At 43.0% G+C, this 18,434-nt stretch overlaps 1 protein-coding gene across 4 annotated transcripts in view; it reads right to left on the reverse strand.

The window, feature by feature from the left end:
* Positions 1-8,845: 8,845 nt before the first annotated feature.
* The window catches only part of usp54b (ubiquitin specific peptidase 54b), a 96,998-nt gene continuing 87,409 nt past the window's right edge, over positions 8,846-18,434 (reverse strand). For all 4 annotated transcript variants that reach the window (XR_007448199.1, XM_049564016.1, XM_049564017.1 and 1 more), the window contains one exon: positions 8,846-11,191. Coding sequence is in view for 3 of the 4 variants with exons in the window: in XM_049564016.1 (XP_049419973.1) it covers positions 11,105-11,191 (87 nt within the window). In the remaining variant the exon portion in view is untranslated. The remainder of the gene's footprint in view (positions 11,192-18,434) is intronic.

The following is an 18,434-nucleotide window of genomic DNA, read 5'->3' on the forward strand; positions in this document are numbered from 1 at the left end:
AATAAGTAATCTTCTGCCGATTGGGGTCTCGCAATTATAACAATAACAAAAGACAATGCAACGCCATCATTGCAGTCAGTTTCTCCCGGTTAGAATCCCTCTGATGTTCATTGTTCATTCAAGTTTTACCAAAACGAATGGACCCAGTGATTTACACCAGCATAAACACTGAATTAGGCAGCTTCATGTTGAAAATCAGTATTTCTCTGATGCTGTTCGACATGTCGAAGATGAGCAGCTCGTCCACAACATGCTACTGTGTGCTCACTTTTTTTCTAATCCAGACTTTCAGAAGGTTTTTACGATGAGCGGAATTATATCCACAGAGGTCTCTTCCTCTCCAAAACAATGATTAAAGCGGTTAAAACACTGAATCAAGCAGCTGACTAATGTGTGCTCAGATTTTTTCTCTGATAACTTAAGTTCCACATGTCCAGGAGGTTTTAACCATGAGCCAATTAATCCACAGAGGTCTCCTCCTACCCGAAACAAAAAGAGCTGTTGATTTAAACTAGTAAAAAACACTGAATGAAGCAGTTTCATGTAAAGAAATCTGTCTTTCTCTGATGCTGTTTGGCACAGTAGGGGCTGGAGCTGAGCTGCCACAACTATTTTCTCAGGCTGTTTCTCTGGTGACTTAAGATCCAGATGTCCTTTCACATCTTTACACATTACACACTGCACGTGGGTAATGTGACTAATTGCCTGATGAAGGTCTCGTCACCGAAACGCTGCAGCATTAAAATCATTATTTTTGCAAGTTAGACACTGCATGGGAGTCTTTTCTACAAGTTTTATTCCTCAAGTCCCATCTTCTACATCCACATGCAGCAACAACTAAACAATTTTGCACCCGAGCATCATTTTCTGTGAAGCCTGTGGCGTCCGAGCACTCCGACAATGTTTTGTTGCAATTTTCTAAAATGTTGCCCATCTTCCAATCAAGTGACTCTTGTACAGTAAGTTTTGTATCCTAGCAATTTACTGCAAACAGCTCACCTCTGATATCAAGGTAGAAGTTTTTTCAGAAGCAAAGACACAAAGATGTAAAAGTACATTAGCCATCACACATCCAAGCCCTTGAAGAGGTGAGTAGACTGATAAAACTGACTGCACTTAGCAACAACATCCTACAGTATCTCTGAATTCAGGTCACTGGCTCTCAAAAGGATAGCAGCACAAGCTTCAACACACACTGACATATGAAAGAACCATTAAATGTACTCTCCCAGTACCGGGGAGAGGTGTGTGTGTGAGTGTGAAAGGTAATGGCTATTGATTCACCACCTTTTCTCTGCTTTGTTCTGCAGGGATTCTTCTTTCTGTTTCCCTCTGTAAGAACTCAACTTTTAATTGACACCTTGAGTCAAGGAAAAAAAGACTGACAACAAAAGGCTGTGTGTGTAAGTGACAAGAATGAATGGGGCTGATCAAATGTACTGTGTGAATGAACGTTGCAGTGTATCTCTGCTGACATCTAGTGGTCCAACCACAAACTGCAGACTGGGGGGCTCACAGTGAACCTGGTGGTAGTTATGATGATATGATCACCACCTTGACAGTAGAAGCACTGATGCATATAAATGTGCACATTCAGGTCATGTTACCGCAGCGCTCTTGTCCTCGTGTTAAATTAAATATATTTTACACATCGCAAAATGCATCCTGTGCAGCTGCATTAAAATGCATGGGTAGCTAGGTAACCCTCGGTTCTGGTAAATCTACTGCACTGCTGGAAGAAGTACTCACATCTTTTACTTCAATAAAAGTAGGAATACCACAGTATTAAATACTCTGCCTTCCACCACAGGCCTGGCAAAGACACTCAGCCACAAAAAAGGTTCCCTCTCTGGAACAAAACTCAAAAGACCAAAAGAAATCGACATAGATAGAAGTAATTCTACTTAAAGTTATATTCCTTATGTCTTCATACACCAATCAGCCAAAACATTAAAACCACTGACAGGTGACGTTAACAACATTGATCATCTTGTTACAGTGCAATGTTCTGTTGGGGAACCTTGGGTTCTGGCATTCATGTGGATACTGCCTGACACGCTCCACCCAACAGGACAGTGCACCATGCCACACCGCAAAAATTGCTAAGGAGTGACCCCGGGAAGGTGACAAAGAGCTCAAAGCGTCAACCCAGCCTCCACATTCCCCAAATCCCAATCTGATCAAACATATTTGCAGTGTTGTGCAGGCTACTTGGAAAGTGTAGTGAGCTAAGCTACTAGTTACTCTAATATTAAATGAAGCTTCACTACATCAAAGCTATCACCCTCAGAAATGTAGCAAGCTAAGCTACAGCAAAATGAAAGTAACTAGTGCAACTACATCCAAGCTTTTTACTAAATTGAACCAACTTTGTGCCAAGTCAGTGCTATCTTAGTGATCAATAAAACTGTCAGTCGAACAGATAGGCAGGTAAAAAAGTTAAGTTCAATTGTTTATTGAACAGTGAGCTGCACTACCTCCCAACACGACTCAAACCACAACAGCAAGAATGAAGACCTGCTTCAAACAGTCACAGCATGGTCAAAAACGTACATGCGTGTATGCATATGTATGTACACTGCAAAAACTCAAAATCTTACCAAGAATATTTATTTCTAGTCAAAACAAATCTCATTACAATTGAAATAAGACTCATCACCTAAAAAGTAACTTGTTTTTAGACAATTTTCACTTGTTTTTTTCTTATTGCAAGCAAAAAAAGAAAAACTTGCTCCATGGGCAGATTTTCATACTTATTTCAAGTGAAAATTTGCTTGAAACAAGTATTTTTTTTAAGTGTAAAGAGATTTGTTTTGACTAGAAATGAGGCTAGTAAACACATTTTAGTAAACACATTTTATAGTGAGCAGCATACACATGTATGTCCCCTACAAATCCCAACCGTGTTTACAAAGTTTGAATGAACGAGACGGACGCAAAGGAAACGGAGGCTGCGCATTGTTCCTTTTGCCTCTGTCTGCAGGAACGAATATAACTCCCATTCATGATGGGGTCAAATGGATTATGTGCATTATTAACCACAAAACAAGCAAATACTTCATCTTAATGACATATAACACTCATTATGCTTCAGCTGAATCTTCTAAGCAAATGACCATGTTGAACTGAAATTAGTTAATCACGTTAAATGTCTGAAATTGTATGAAATTGCTCCAATGTGTTAAACCAATCTTTGCGCATAATCACACAGCCTGATATGCCCTGGCAAACACAGTGGGACGGCTGTACAGACCGTTGGTCTTTCTTCCCCTAACCCTGGATATTTTCTGAAAGCATAGAGCAAAGAAATGTCTTTTTTTCTCCCCTCCCCTTCTCCTTTAAATGTGTTTGCTACTAGCAAAATTATACATAATAAATGAAGACAGTGACATATTTTCAATAAAAAACAATAAGTTGAACGTTCATTTCAAGCTTTTGTAGCTTTTTCAGAATTGTGCGAGTGCGGCCGGAGAGCAGGCGGCAGCGTTTGATGCAGGAAGCTCGATATGGACTTGAAAATCAATTTCGGAGTGGGGGGTCGTTCAGAACGGCGGGGTTTCAGAATGGAGGGCTATCCCCTGTCAGGTTCATGCGGAAGTGACTCTGTGTGGTAGCGGTGACAGTTTTATTTCAGTCCATAACAGAAATCCCTGCCTCGTTTGAGCTTCAGAAATGATTTTGGAAATGTAGCTTGTGTGGACGCTACCGCGCTAAGTGATCAATAAAAGAGCTTAACTACTGAGAAGTTACTTGATTCAGAAAACAGCAACGCTACCACCAAGCTACTGCGAAATGTAGTTAAACTACAAACGTCTGCTACTGTAGTGACGCTACTGCCCAACACTGCATATGTGGTACGTGCTTGTATCCCAACTCACATTGTACACAGTCTCGCTCACCAGGCCTTTCTCAAGAAAAGAAAGGTCTGGCTGGGCCGACTCTCACTTTGAGATTGGAGAAAAAAACGCCCCGCTGCTTGTACTTCTTTCAACCAATCACAATCATTCTGGGCGGTGCCACAGCAACGGTGCGCTTGCGAAAATATTGCGGGGGGGAAACAGGTTTTGGTGTAACACGCCCACAAAAATATCACTACAGGACGTGAACCATGGCAGAAAAATGGCTACATCCCCGCAAGATCAAACACTGCACAAGTTAGTAAAGGACGTGTTGAAAACGGTTGAAAACTGCTACACAACCGGAGGTGGTAGGCATGGGTGCAGATCCCGGGGGGGATGGGGGGGGACATGTCCCCCCAAATTCTGAAAAACACAAATTGTCCCCCCCAATTCTAAATAGCTTAAATGATTGAAATTGAACAAATGTATACAGTAGTCCTATATACTGGGAGAAAGGGAAGATGATGAGGAGAAATGGGAATCCATGAGAGGTGAGAGATAAGAACGTGAGTGGACATAACATGCCTGAGACCCTGAAACTAGAAGTAGCATTAACTAACAGCGAAGCAGTGAAAAGGAGGGTGATGGCTGGTTCCATGTACTACTAGCTGTTTAAGAGAAATAAACAGTAAAGGTAAGCATATGATTCTCTTTGTAGTGCTTTTTGAATGACTTGGTGATGGTGATGAACCTCCATGAAATCGTGAAATATGCTGGCAATCTCAAGCGCTCTGTGGGCATGATTTGCACGCATGCAATTTAAAAAAAAAAATCACAACTGATTGTGTCCCCCCCAAACTTGTCATCAGATCTGCACCCATGGTGGTAGGGCAGGACTTCAGTGGGTGGCTCGTTCCGCCCAATGAGAGGCTGATCTCTGCAGCAAACTTCCGCCCACTCAGACTACATCGTACATAGTCTCTATATACAGACTGTAGGCAAACCCCGGAGGTCTTGCCTCTGGAAGAAGAGCGGAAGAGCCCTGGTTTCTGGTTGTAGGCTGTTTGTAGTCCGCGTGATATTGACCAATCACGTTTGAGCCAGCTGCAGTTGTTGCCAGATTAAACGCCACGTGTGGTGAACTACCAAGGCGGAACATAATTAGCATCACTGCAAACTCTGAATCCATCGCAATGGTTCAGCGTATTTACTTATATATAAGCGGAAGTCGAAACGGAAATTCGCCTCCTCCGCCCAAATCAAACTGGAATGCGAAAAATTGGGGGTCTGCCCCCAGAGGCTGTATGTGTCAGACGCCGAATATAGCAGATGGGTTCCGAGAATGCATCGTACAAGACTCAAAAGATCTGAAGCTAACGCCCTGGTGTCAGACGCCAAAGGACACCTTCCAGAGGTCCTGTGTCCTTGCCTTCACATGTCAGGCCCATGTCCAGTCCAAGGAGCACCCAGCGTGGATTGGGGGTACCTGTGGGGTACCAGCACGTCCCCCAAATGTCCAATCAGATCAGGATCTGGGGTATTTTGAAGCAAAGTCAACACCTTGAGCTCTTTGTCACGTTCCTTGAGGTCACTCCTGAGCAGTTTGTGGTGTGGCATGGTGCATCGTCCTGCTGGGGGGGGGATCACTGCCACTGACAAGTGCTGTCGCCATGAGAGGGTTTACTTGGTCTGCAACGGTGTTCGGGTGGGTGGAGCGTGTCAAGTAGCGTCCACAAGAAAACCAGGACCCAAGGTTTCCCAGCAGAATGACAGTGGGAGGTGTCCTAATTAAATATCTTTTTAGGAAGTCTTTGATCCGACATCTTCACAAGTCTATTCCAAAGCCGAAGCATCTGACATTCATGCCTGACATTTGGAGGTTCCCATGCCATATCCCCGCTTCTGGTCCAAACTGGAGTAAAGTTATGGACACACAGGAAGGATCGAATCGCTTTTTAGGCTAATGCACTGTGTTACAACAAAATCCCAAAGACCAGAGGCATAGTCAGACACAGGACACACACATGCCATTTCAGGATTTATGTTAGCCTTTATTACATATTTCTCATGTGTGATCCTTTATTTTTTTTGTTTGTTTTTTTTTTAAACCTGCGCTATATAAATAAACTTGACTAAAGTACATCACTTACGTTGCAGCTGAGAAAGGTGGAGATTATTTTAATTACTGACATAAAAAGTAAAATATTTCCCTCTAAAGTGTAGTTAACAAGTCTAACAGGAAATGGAAATACACAAGTACCTCAACGTTATAATTCAATACAGTTCTTACAGTAAAATGTATTTACTTTCTATCACTGTCACAGTGTTATACATAGCCTACTGAGCATCTCTTATTTCACAGTATTTTCGGATGCAGTTATTCTGGTGTATTTCAGCATTTTTATCCCGTTTAAGTGAAAACAAGTCACTTTTCACCTGAGGTTAGGTGTGAGCCAATTAGCGCCCAAAATAGCACTTCTTCTCTGAGTCGGAACTCGGGTGAAATGTGAACACACAGGCATGAAACACACATTTTTTTAATGGGTGTGATTTACACTTACTGTTTACTCCAGCCATCGTGAATGACGTCCATAAATCCACTTAAACTCGTCGAAAAAAAGAGGCTCCTTGTGACGCCGAAACTTCACTGGGAATCTTCACGTTTTTAGGTTTTCTTCAGTATTAAAGTAATGTCGCGATAGATATCTGTATACCAAGGGGTAAATTAGAAACAGAAACCGCTAATAAGCAATTCGGCATACTTTTAATAGTGCCATGTTGCCAAAATGTATATAAATATGGGTTAAACAAGTTATAGGCTACAAGTTGTAGCCCAAGGCTAACTGACGCCATAGCAACAATCTACTTCCGGTATATATCCGGTAAAGAAGCCGACTGTATTTTATTTACCTTAAGGTGACATTTCAGTTTGTCATTTGTCTTTTTTTTACTTTTTTTTTTTTTTTTTTTACTCAATATAAATATTTTTTAAACAGTAGCATACAACATAAAATATTTTATTTTCATGTGTTTGATTTTTTTTATACAAACCATCTCTAGGGTTTACAGAGGATGGTCCAACAAAGAGAAAACATCCAGTGAGCAGCAGTTCTCTGGGTGAAAATGCCTTGTTGATGCCAGAGGTCAGAGGACAATGGCCAGACTGGTTCAAGATGATAAAAAGGCAACAGTAACTCAAATAACTACTGGTTACAACCAAGGTCTGCAGAAGACCATCTCTGAACCAACAACACGTCCAACCTTGAAGCAGATGGGCTACAGCAGCAGAAGACCACACCAGGTGCCACTCCTGTCAGCTAACAACAGGAAACTGAGGCTACAGTTCACACAGGCTCACCAAAACTGGACAATAGAAGATTGGAAAACGTTGCCTGGTCTGATGAGTCTGGATTTCTGCTGCCACATTCAGATGGTAGGGTCAGAATTTGGTGTAAACAACATGAAAGCATAGATCCATCCTGCCTTGTATCAACGGTTCAGGCTGCTGCTGGTGGTGTAATGGTGTGGGGGAGATTTTCTCCTCCTGTGGCCTCCACAGTCACCAGATCTCAGTCCAATAGAGCACCTTTGGGATGTGGTGGAACGGGAGATTCACATCATGGATGTGCAGCCGACAAATCTGCAGCAACTGTGTGATGTCATCATGTCAATATGGACCAAGATCTCTGATACTTTCATGTCTTCACCCATGCAAACATAATCGGCTTGTTAAGAGGCTGCAGATCAACCTGTGGAGGAAATATTTTAATGTCTATTTATTTTTAAGATAAGATGTCTGGATATTTTGAGTGAAAGTGTGCATTTTCCAAAGATTTCATACTGTTTCATATCCTGACACCGGGCCCTTGAGCCAATCAGAAACCCAGCGCTTTATAAAAATTTCACATTTCTAGTATCTGCATTAATTATCTCCATAGAAAGGAGTGCCGTGACATGTAATTTTGTGCAGTACAAGAGCTGACACCTTTTTAAATATTTAGTTAAGAGCTTTTTCTGAGCTCTAATGATTCATTTTACAAGTATATGGTGTGAAAAGGCACATTTTTATATGACATACACTTTTACTAATGAGTGGATCTCCAACCAGGGCGGCATATATCCCAATCCTCACTTGTGGAAAGCAAGAGCATCGTTCCTGTGAAACACATTCTCACTCCGACCACGTCCACACATGACATGCAAGGTACCCTGGATGTGTTGGTTGTTGACATTCTGGGACGCCGTGTCAAGTTCTGCCTGTTACAAGCATTGTCTTCTTTCAAAATACATTTCTGTTTTGACCCCCAACGTTTACATGCAGTCTCTTTCAAAATAAAAGCACTACGTTGGTACAACATTGTGAATTGACTTTTTTTTCCCTTCAACAACAAAAACACGTGGTTAGGTTTCGGAAAAAAGAACAGGGTTTGGCTTTAGAGTCTTACAGGACGTGAACATCGCTCTCTCAAGTGGAAGTCAGACCCATTCACCACTGCTCCCATCTGCCCCAGTTGGACTTGGACACCTTTTTTTTGTTGGTTTCTGACTGCCCAAACGCTGGATTTCGAGATCTTCGGAGAGAGACCGGGCTCTCCTGTGGGCTCCAGCAACACTAAACCCCTGAGCTTGCCTGAGAAGGACTAAATGCACTAACCTGCTATTTTTAAATATCCAATGTAGAGAGACTCTCACTGCAGCCTGTTTTATTTTGTTCTGAAAATGTCGGCGTGCAGCCTCGTTCTGTGGACGCAGACTGAAATACAGTGAGTGCTGGACGGAGCAGTGAGTGACAACAACCCCGCCCACATTTAAGAGCACTGTTTGCAGTGGAAACACTAGGGTCTAGGTACCATGTCTGAAGGGTTACTGTTGGTTCCAGGTACCATACTGAAAGTGTTTCCAGTTCTCAGGCTGAGACAAGCTGACATCACTTCACTCTCAAAATGTTCGGCTTCTGTACTCCTGACCTTTCAACAAACAAATGATGACGCAGACATTGTACGGTGGTTACGCCCCCTGTGGGAGTGCATTGGTAATAACTTTATTGCAAAAATACAGGTTCCCTCTTTCCCCGAGCAACACCACCCCAGAACTGACACACGCAGTCTACACACACCCACAAACAGTAAACCATCTGCACTCTCCAAACCTCTCTCGTCTCTGACCATCGCATCATTCACGCACTTTCATCCTTTAGTTTACATTCATTCGCTCTCTTTCCTCCCTGTCCTCTTCCTCGTTGCTCTCTTTTTGCATTCCATTGGTTGAGACATAGTAGTTAGATGCAGAACAACAAAGTTCACCAGCAGCATTAAAACGTGAGATCTCCTCCACCTCGCCGCGTCTCTGCCAGAGTCCGTGAGAGCGCCCCCGCGGGTGGGTGTGTCTGCCTCCTGACTGTCTCTGATACAGGATCGTGAGGGAAGGTTGATTTGCATAGCGGACTCATGCGCTACAATTGGCTACATTCTCCCACATCCAGAACCCAAAATAAACAAACAAACAAACAAAGAAAAAAACAACAAAATCTGAACCTAAATGAAAGTAAAAACAGCAATGTTAAATACGCTCTCTGAGTTAAGTGCCAACCTTTGGTTTAGTTACAACGATCAATCAACATCAGTAAGTTCTTGAACTTTACATTGGCCAGTTGTTGTATAAGGAGTTATTTCATATAATATTTAATAGAATAAAGCATATAATAAATGTACTCTACACATGTCAGAATGCTCCTCAGTAAAGGGGGTGAATTAACTTCATTACTGTGTAATAACTGTTCATATAACTGAGAAATGGTTGACATCTCTGAAGAAGATAGCTCACTGGCTGAAAATATACCTCTAATACATATATATCATATAAAGCATATTCATATTAGACATGTCACTGTCCCAGGCTGAAGATGAGCATTTTCTATTCACATCTGAGGTCTCAAAACCAGTTTCAGTGGGAGGGGAGAAATCATAAAGTGTGAATTGGTAAGTGCCACTGAAGTTCACCTGAGGCCTTTAAGTGAAACAAACGCCATCGTCGACTTCTCTCCGGCTGCCTCTCGCTCAAATAGCCTTCAGAAAGTGCACTTCTGCCGTGTAACCTTGTAAAGCGCACTTGAGTCAATCCCTTTCTTTTTTTTTTCATTGATAAAGCCTAAGAGAAGGGTTTCCTAGCCTACATACGCTCGTCCCATCTCGACTTTCCTCCCCTGTCGGCCTATTTCTGGTGCTACTGTTTCCTGTTTGCAGGCGTGAATTCAAAAGACAGCAAGGAAGAAGGAAAGAAAAGAACAAGGAGAGAAGCAGAGAAAAAAGGAAGCGCTTTTCTTGTTTAATCTCCCGGTAGAAACGGGAGAGCTGTCATTAGGTCGGCGAGCGGTTTTTGAGAGGGAGAGGGGAGGGGGGCGGAAACTCCAGCTAGACACTTGTGAAGTGCACTCCACTCCTATTTGAAATGCAGACATGAGGAAGTACCACTTTAAGTTTATCAATATTCGTTAATTATCATTATCAACATTCCATAAGGTCTTATTAATTAACATACAGGTTTCATACATGAGTTTTTCTGTACATGACTTTTAGTTATTAGTGAGTTCGGTCTCGGACGGGTTTACTGTGCGCGCACACAGGAAGAAAAAAACAAACCCAAAAAACAAAGAGAGAAAAAATATGGCTGTCCATCTGAAACAGACCCAGTTCGGCTATGTGTGCGTCCAACAGGAAATGCCCGTGAAGAAAGAGGAAGAGGCGTGGCTACTTGGTAAGAGTCTCCCCCTGAGCTGAGGGTCCTGTAGGATGGAGGACGAGTCTGCCGAGAGCTCAGGTCCCAGTCGGACCCGGCCAAGTGAGCGACCACGCCGACAACTCCACTGAAAGCGGCATGCTCGCCAGGCTGCACAGGGAAATCCCTCTGAAAACTCAGGGGGAGACAAGATACAACAGTCCTGGGAAGTAGGGGGGGAAGGTTGAGGTTGTAGTTGGGGGTCAGAGTGACTGCATAGACAGAATAGTAGGTCAAAAGAGGGCGGGAGGGAGGGAGGAAGGCAAGGAGAGGCTAAGCGGGGTGCTGCAGGCGCTGAGGGAGGCTCTACGTCAGTGCAGATGTGCATGTGTGCGTGCATGTGTTTGCGTGTGCATGTCGTTTGAGGGAGAGGGAGGAGGAACGGGATCGGAGTTTGATCCTCCTGAGCCGATTCCAGGTCTGTCAAGGAGAGGCCCCGGCGAAGACCCCCGGCGCTGCTGCCCCGATGCGGAGGTGGACGCTGTGAGACATTAGTGAAGCAGAGCGGGACTCTGATCAGAAGACAGCTTGACCCCCGTCAGACACAGCCAGAAACTCCCTGCACCGCCCGACAGCTCCTGAGACAAGAGAGGAGACAGCAGGTCAGCAAAGCACAAAGGTGCACCTCGTATTCAACCATTTTGAGACACGTGTTAAGGTCCGGTGTGTAAGATTTAGGGGGGTATATTGGCAGAGGTGGAATATAATATAATAAGCATTTTTTCATGTTAGTATCATCACCTGAAAATAAGAAGCGTTGTGTTTTCGAGAGCTTTAAATGAGCCGTTTATACCTACAGAGGGAGTGGGAGTCTGCAATATTGCACTGCCATGTTCCTACAGTAGCGTTTTAGCGTCAAGACAAGCGATAAGAGCGTCGGAAAAACACTGATTTATGAAATGTGAAATTGCTTTATCCAGTGTTTCTACATTTGTTTTGGACAGGAGCAGACCTCTGTGGTTAATTTGGCTCCAGGTAAAAACCTACTGAACATCTGGATCTTAAATTATCAAAGAAGAAACATGAGCACAGATTAGCACGAGTTGGGTTAGCGGCCCGTTTGTAACACAAAACTGCTTCATTCAGCAGCTGAACAATGAACACTGAGGGAATTCAAACCAGGAGAAGTTTCAGCTTGTTGCAATCTGCAATACTCAGAGCTAGATGTTACTAAATTCCCCTAAATATCACACACCCGTAGAGCATTTTGTCCCACACCTTGTGACAAACAAAAACAACCTCACTGAACAAACTGTTTATTGCTGCCCCATTTCAGCTGGATTGATTAATTCTCCATGTCTTGTACAATTGCCTGTCTCTCATTTATCTTTGGAATGTTTGAAATTTGGCTAGAATTTAATGTAAAGTTATATGAAAAACAAAATGACATTAGCTGCGTCTCAATTCAGGGGCTGCAGCCTTCGAAGGCTGCATCTCAAGACCGACTGCGTCACATCTGCGCGACCAAGGCCGTCCCTTTTCAAAGGCTCCTTCAAATGCGGCAGAGAAATGTAGCCTTCTTTCTCAGAATTTGGAGGATGCAGCGGATGAATTCTTCGTGGCCCAGCTTTTCCCAAGATGCACAGCAGGCCGGTGACTATTATATATTAAGCTAAGTTGACTAGCTAACGGTTAACTGTTGTTACCATTACTATTAGCTAAAAGCACACATCTTAAACAATCTTAATTTAATACGTTTACCTGAAAATGGTCCATCAGCCTGAAATATATCAAACGGCGGTGAATCCTTTCCTCAAGTATTAAATAAAATATATGATATAACAATCTCTGGGTCCATGATTTTGGGCTAACTAACTTACTAGCTTACGCCTTCTTTCGTCAAGCGCAGCTGGTTGCTAGGTAACATGAACGCAAACGGGTCAGGGCGAGAACAACTGGTGATGCAACCAGGAAACCCTCCACAGACCAAACGGGAACTGCCAATTGGTTCGACAGCCCATTGTTCCGACCATATTAAACTCATTGTTCCGAAGTCCGTTCTGAAATCATCATGACGCCCTGTGGTTAAGGTCTGGTTAAGTTTAGGCACAAAAACCACTTGGTTAGGGTCAGGAAAAGATCATGGTGTGGGTTGAAATGAAAAAGAAAGTGACAAACACATAAGCCGTGAGCCTGCTCCACCTCAAGCTGGTCGCGGCACACCATACGCCCGCCGCGAGCCATTCAGCACCGCGGACAGTCGGACTAATGGGATGTCGAACCAATGGGCTGTCGAACCAATGACATGGACCCGACCAGACCGCCCCATTTCGAAGACCAATCGGTTTGGCTGATGCAGTCTTCAAAGGACGTGGCCGACGTCGACCACGAAGGCCGCGTCCTTTGAAGGCTGCAGCTCCTGAAATGAGACACAGCTACTATGACAACACGCCATAACGCCTCCTCCAGATCAGGGCTACAACACTAAATATGTAGAATATAATGTAGAAAATTCACATGAAACACAAGAAGCAGTAACAACTGCAGCAACGTGTGTGCAAGAAATATTTTACCATCAGCGTTTTAGCGAGTATTTATTAGTGTATGTTATATATAAATTTTGTTAAAAGGGTGGACTTTTATTGAACCAAATTAACTTTGAACCATCCACAAATTTAAGTTTAAAGAGCATTTGCTGTTTTGTACTGAACAAAAATGATTTAACCTACTTTTTAACAATACAATAAACATAACATAAAAAACTAATTATTAGCTGCGTCTCAGTTCAGGGGCTGCAGCCTTTGGAGGGTGTGGCTTTCGTACAACGTCGGCCACATCCTTTGAGGACCACATCAGCGGAACCAAACGGTCTCCGAAATGGGATGGTCTGGTCTGCGGAGGATTTCCTAGTTGCATCACCAGTTGTTCTTGCCCCGACGCTTTCCTGTCACCTAGCAACAAGCGGCGCTTGACAAAAGAGGGAGTAAGCTAGTAAGTTAGTTCACCCTAAATCATGGACGCAGAGATTGTTTTTATATATTTTTTATTTAATACTTGAGGAGATGATTCACTGCCGTCTAATAAATTTCAGGCTGATGGACCGTTTTCAGGTGAACATATTAAAGTAAGACTGTTTTAGCTGTGTGCTTTTAGCTAATAGTAATGCTAACAACAGTTAACCGTTAGCTAGTTAACAACTGTTAGTTATCTCATCTGTTGCATCCTCCAAATTCTGAGAAAGAAGGCTGCTTTTCTCGGCTGCATCTGAAGGAGCCTTTGAAAGGGGACAGCCTTGGTCACGCCGATATGACACAATCGGTATTCAGATGCAGCCTTCGAAGGCTGCAGCCCCTGAATTGAGACGCCGCAGTTGTATTGTGAAGGAAAAATGGTACAGCTGTTATGTTGTTTTTCATGTGTTGCATTTATGTTCATTTATATTCCTTTTGTCTCATCTTCTCTGGTCATGTGACTAATTGACGGACTGCTAAACCAGCAGAAACAATCTAACATGCCGCACTCAAAGCATTTACGTGCATATTATTATCCTTTCCGGGATGTGACCTTTTCATTGCGGATTAGAAACCCTGTTATTCATCTCCCTGGATATTTAATGAAACAGTATCCAGGTTTCTGAGCATGTGCGTGCAGTTGTGTCTCGATTCCAGTGAATGATCAGAAACCTGGTTTATACATGCCACAGTACTCGAGCCAGCTTATCAAACCACCACGTAGTGTTTACATGCACAGAACAAAAGCAGGACAGGTGAATAAAGCCTCACATACTGGAGACCAGTTGCACAACTTTCTTTTTGAGTTCACCTCATATCCAAAACAGGCTGAAAATAAATCTGACAGGTTTTAAGGGTCAGTGTCTACCTGCTGTTTTGTCATTCTTCTGTTTTGTTTTTGCAATATCATTGTTTACTGGTTTGCTTATTATTTACGTGCCAACACCTCAGGCAGCTTGCCCCATAAATGTCATTTTAAACAAGAGCTAAAGTTGCATATCTATTCTGGGGAGAAAAATGTTTCTGTTGTCTGTGTTTCCTCTAAAATGTTAAAGAGGAACACCACCAGAAAATGTACTCATATACTCAGAGCATTCCCCAGGGTGCTCTCAGTGTCATCTATAACGTATCTCCCAGTTCACTGTCTGTGGAGCAGCCACAGACTTTATACTTCATGACATCACAAATTTGACATTTAGTACGCTAGTTTTTGGATTTAGGAGACAGTGATGACAATGATCTGATTGCTTCAGACAAAGGACTCATCTCTGTACTTGTTTTATTAGATCTTAGTGCGGCATTTGACACAATTGACCATCAAATTCTGCTACAGAAACTGGAACACTTAATTGGCCTAAAAGGTTCTGCACTAAGCTGGTTTAAATCTTATTTATCTGATTGTTTTCAGTTTGTTCATGTTAATGATGAATCATCTACGTACTAAAGTTTGTTTTGGAGTTCCACAAGGTTCTGTGCTTGGACCAATCCTATTCACTCTATATATGCTTCCCTTAGGTAACATCATTAGAAATCACTCTGTAAATCTCCATTGTTATGCGGATGATACTCAGTTGTATTTATCGATAAAGTCAGAAGAAACTGATCAATTAACTAAACTTCATAACTGCCTTAAAGACATAAAAACCTGGATGGACCTGGACCAGTTTCCTGATATTAAATTTAGACAAAACTGAAGTTATTGTACTTGGCCCCAAACAACTCAGAGACTCTTTATTTGATGATATAGTTTCTCTAGATGGCATTGCTCTGGCCTCTAGCATTACCGTAAGAAACCTCGGAGTAACATTTGACCAAGATTTGTCATTGAATTCTCCTTTAAAACAAACCTCACGGACTGTCTTTTTTCATCTGCGTAATATTGCAAAAATTAGGCCTATCTTGACCCAAAAAGATGCAGAAAAATTGGTCCACGCTTTTGTTACCTCTAGGCTGGATTAGTATAACTCTCTATTATCAGGTAGCTCTAGTAAGTCCTTAAAAACTCTCCAGCTAATTCAAAATGCAGCAGCACGTGTACTAACAGGAACTAAGAAACAAGATCACATTTCTCCTGTTGTAGCTTCTCTGCACTGGCTCCCTGTAAAATCCAGAATTGAATTTAAAATCCTACTGTTAACTTATAAAGCTCTAAATAGTCAAGCTCCGTCATATCTTACAGAGCTCATAGTGCCTTATTATCCCACCAGAACACTGCGCTCTGAGAATGCAGGGTTACTCGTGGTCCCTAAAGTCTCCACAAGTAGATCAGGAGCCAGAGCCTTCAGCTATCAGGCTCCTCTCCTGTGGAATCATCTTCCTGTTACGGTCCGGAAGGCAGACACCGTCTCCACATTTAAGACTAGACTTAAGACTTTCCTCTTTGATAAAGCTTATAGTTAGGGCTGGCTCAGGCTTGCCTTGTACCAGCCCCTAGTTAGGCTGACTTAGGCCTAGTCTGCCGGAGGACCCCCCTATAATACACCGGGCACCTTCTCTCCTTCTCTCCTCTCTCTCTCTCTCTCTCCTTTGCTAACACTCACGTCCTGTTACTGCATCTCGCTAACTCGGCTGTACTGCATCTCGCTAACTCGGTTTCCCGGGGTGGGGGAGCCCTTCTGTGCAGAATTTGCATGTTCTCCTCGTGTCAGCATGGGTTTTCTCCAGGTACTCCAGCTTCCTCCCACAGTCAAAAGATATGCAGGTTAATTGGTGACTCTAAATTGTCCGTAGTTGTGAATGTGAGTGCGAATGGTTGTCTGTCTCTATGTGTCAGCCCTGTGATAGTCTGGCGACCTGTCCAGGGTGTACCCTGCCTCTCACCCAATGTCAGCTGGGATAGGCTCCAGCCCCCAAGGCTCCAGGCTCCCAAGAAATAACCTGCTACCAGGAAATACTGTGACCGTGAGGGGGGTTATAATTCAAGGGGATTATTTAATATCAAAACTCATAGTGTGCGTACAACCAGAAAAAAAGTTTTTGTATTTCAATATGAGGAGTGAAGTTATGGAACAGTTTGAATGTGGAGCCAAACATACACCAATTTAAAATAAGGTATAAAGACATGATACTCAGGAAGCACAGGGCTGAAGAAGGGGTTTGAGATTCACCAGTTGTTCACAGGGATTACTGTTTACTTTCTCTACTTAAGTACATACACTCACTGGTCACTTTATTAGGTACATCTGTTCTACTGCTCCTTAAGACAAATACCTAATCAGCCAAACACGTGGCAGTAACTCAATGCATTTAGGCTCGTAGACATGGTCAAGACGACCTGCTGAAGTTTAAACGGAGCATCAGAATGGAGAAGAAAGGTGATTTAAGTGTCTTTGAACGTGGCATGGTTGTTGGTGCCAGGCTGGTCTGGGTATTTACTGGGATTTTCACACACAACCATCTCTAGGGTTTACAGAGGATGGTCCCTAAAAGAGAAAACATCCAGTGAGCAGCAGTTCTCTGGGTGAAAATGCCTCGTTGATGCCAGAGGTCAGAGGAGAATGGCCAGACTGGTTCAAGATGATAGAAAGGCAACAGTAACTCAAATAACCACTGGTTACAACCAAGGTCTGCAGAAGACCATCTCTGAACCAACAACACGTCCAACCTTGAAGCAGATGGGCTACAGCAGCAGGAGACCACACCAGGTGCCACTCCTGTCAGCTAACAACAGGAAACTGAGGCTACAGTTCACACAGGCTCACCAAAACTGGACAATAGAAGATTGGAAAAATGTTGCCTGGTCTGATGAGTCTGGATTTCTGCTGCCACATTCAGATGGTAGGGTCAGAATTTGGTGTAAACAACATGAAAGCATGGATCCATCCTGCCTTGTATCAACGGTTCAGGCTGCTGGTGGTGTAATGGTGTGGGGGAGATTTTCTCGGCACACTTTGGGCCCTTAGTACCAACTGAGCATGGCTTAAACACCACAGCCTACCTGAGTATTGTTGCTGACCGTGTCCATCCCTTTATGACCACAGTGTACCCATCTTCTGATGGCTACTTCCAGCAGGATAACGCACCATGTCACAAAGCTCAAATCATCTCAAACTGGTTTCTTGAACATGACAATGAGTTCACTGTACTCCAGTGGCCTCCACAGTCACCAGATCTCAGTCCAATAGAGCACCTTTGGGATGTGGTGGAACGGGAGATTCACATCATGGATGTGCAGCCGACAAATCTGCAGCAACTGTGTGATGTCATCATGTCAATATGGACCAAAATCTCTGAGGAATGTTTCCAGCACCTTGTTGAATCTATGCCACCAAGAATTAAGGCAGTTCTGAAGGCAAAAGGGGTCCAACCTGGTACTAGCAAGCCAAGTGCCATCTAGTTCTATCGTACTGGGGAGAAGGCGGATGTTTCTATAACCGGTATCACTCAGCAATTCACACCAACACTGTAAATAGCACTACAGGTAACAGGAAATATATAATGACGAGTTACCTGCTGGTTTTCGCAAAAGAACCTGGGACTCTCTCTATGGACCTGGGTGCATCTGCATCTCGTATGATGAGATCAGGGCTGATAGAACTGGCCCGGAAAAAGGCTGTCGCCATCGAAATACAATCCTCCATGGACTCCCTGAATTTAATTTAACTAATTTAATTATTTTTTACATTCATTTATTTATTTATTCTTATTTTTATTGTATTTATTTTTTTGCTTGTTTGTCTGTCACTGTCTTGTCTTGTCCTGCGGGATTCATATGTCAGTAATTTGCATACTGTGAGTATCATCATTGTGTATTGTGCTTTCTTTGTTTCCATGCTTTGCAAAAAGTTTAATAAAAATATGTCTTAAAAAAAGGAGGAAAAATATATATTTTTTGATTTTGGGGTGTACCTTTAAAGAATGATACTATAGC

The sequence above is a fragment of the Epinephelus fuscoguttatus genome, linkage group LG20 (genome assembly GCF_011397635.1).
Source record: "Epinephelus fuscoguttatus linkage group LG20, E.fuscoguttatus.final_Chr_v1".
Taxonomy (NCBI): Eukaryota; Metazoa; Chordata; class Actinopteri; order Perciformes; family Serranidae; genus Epinephelus; species Epinephelus fuscoguttatus.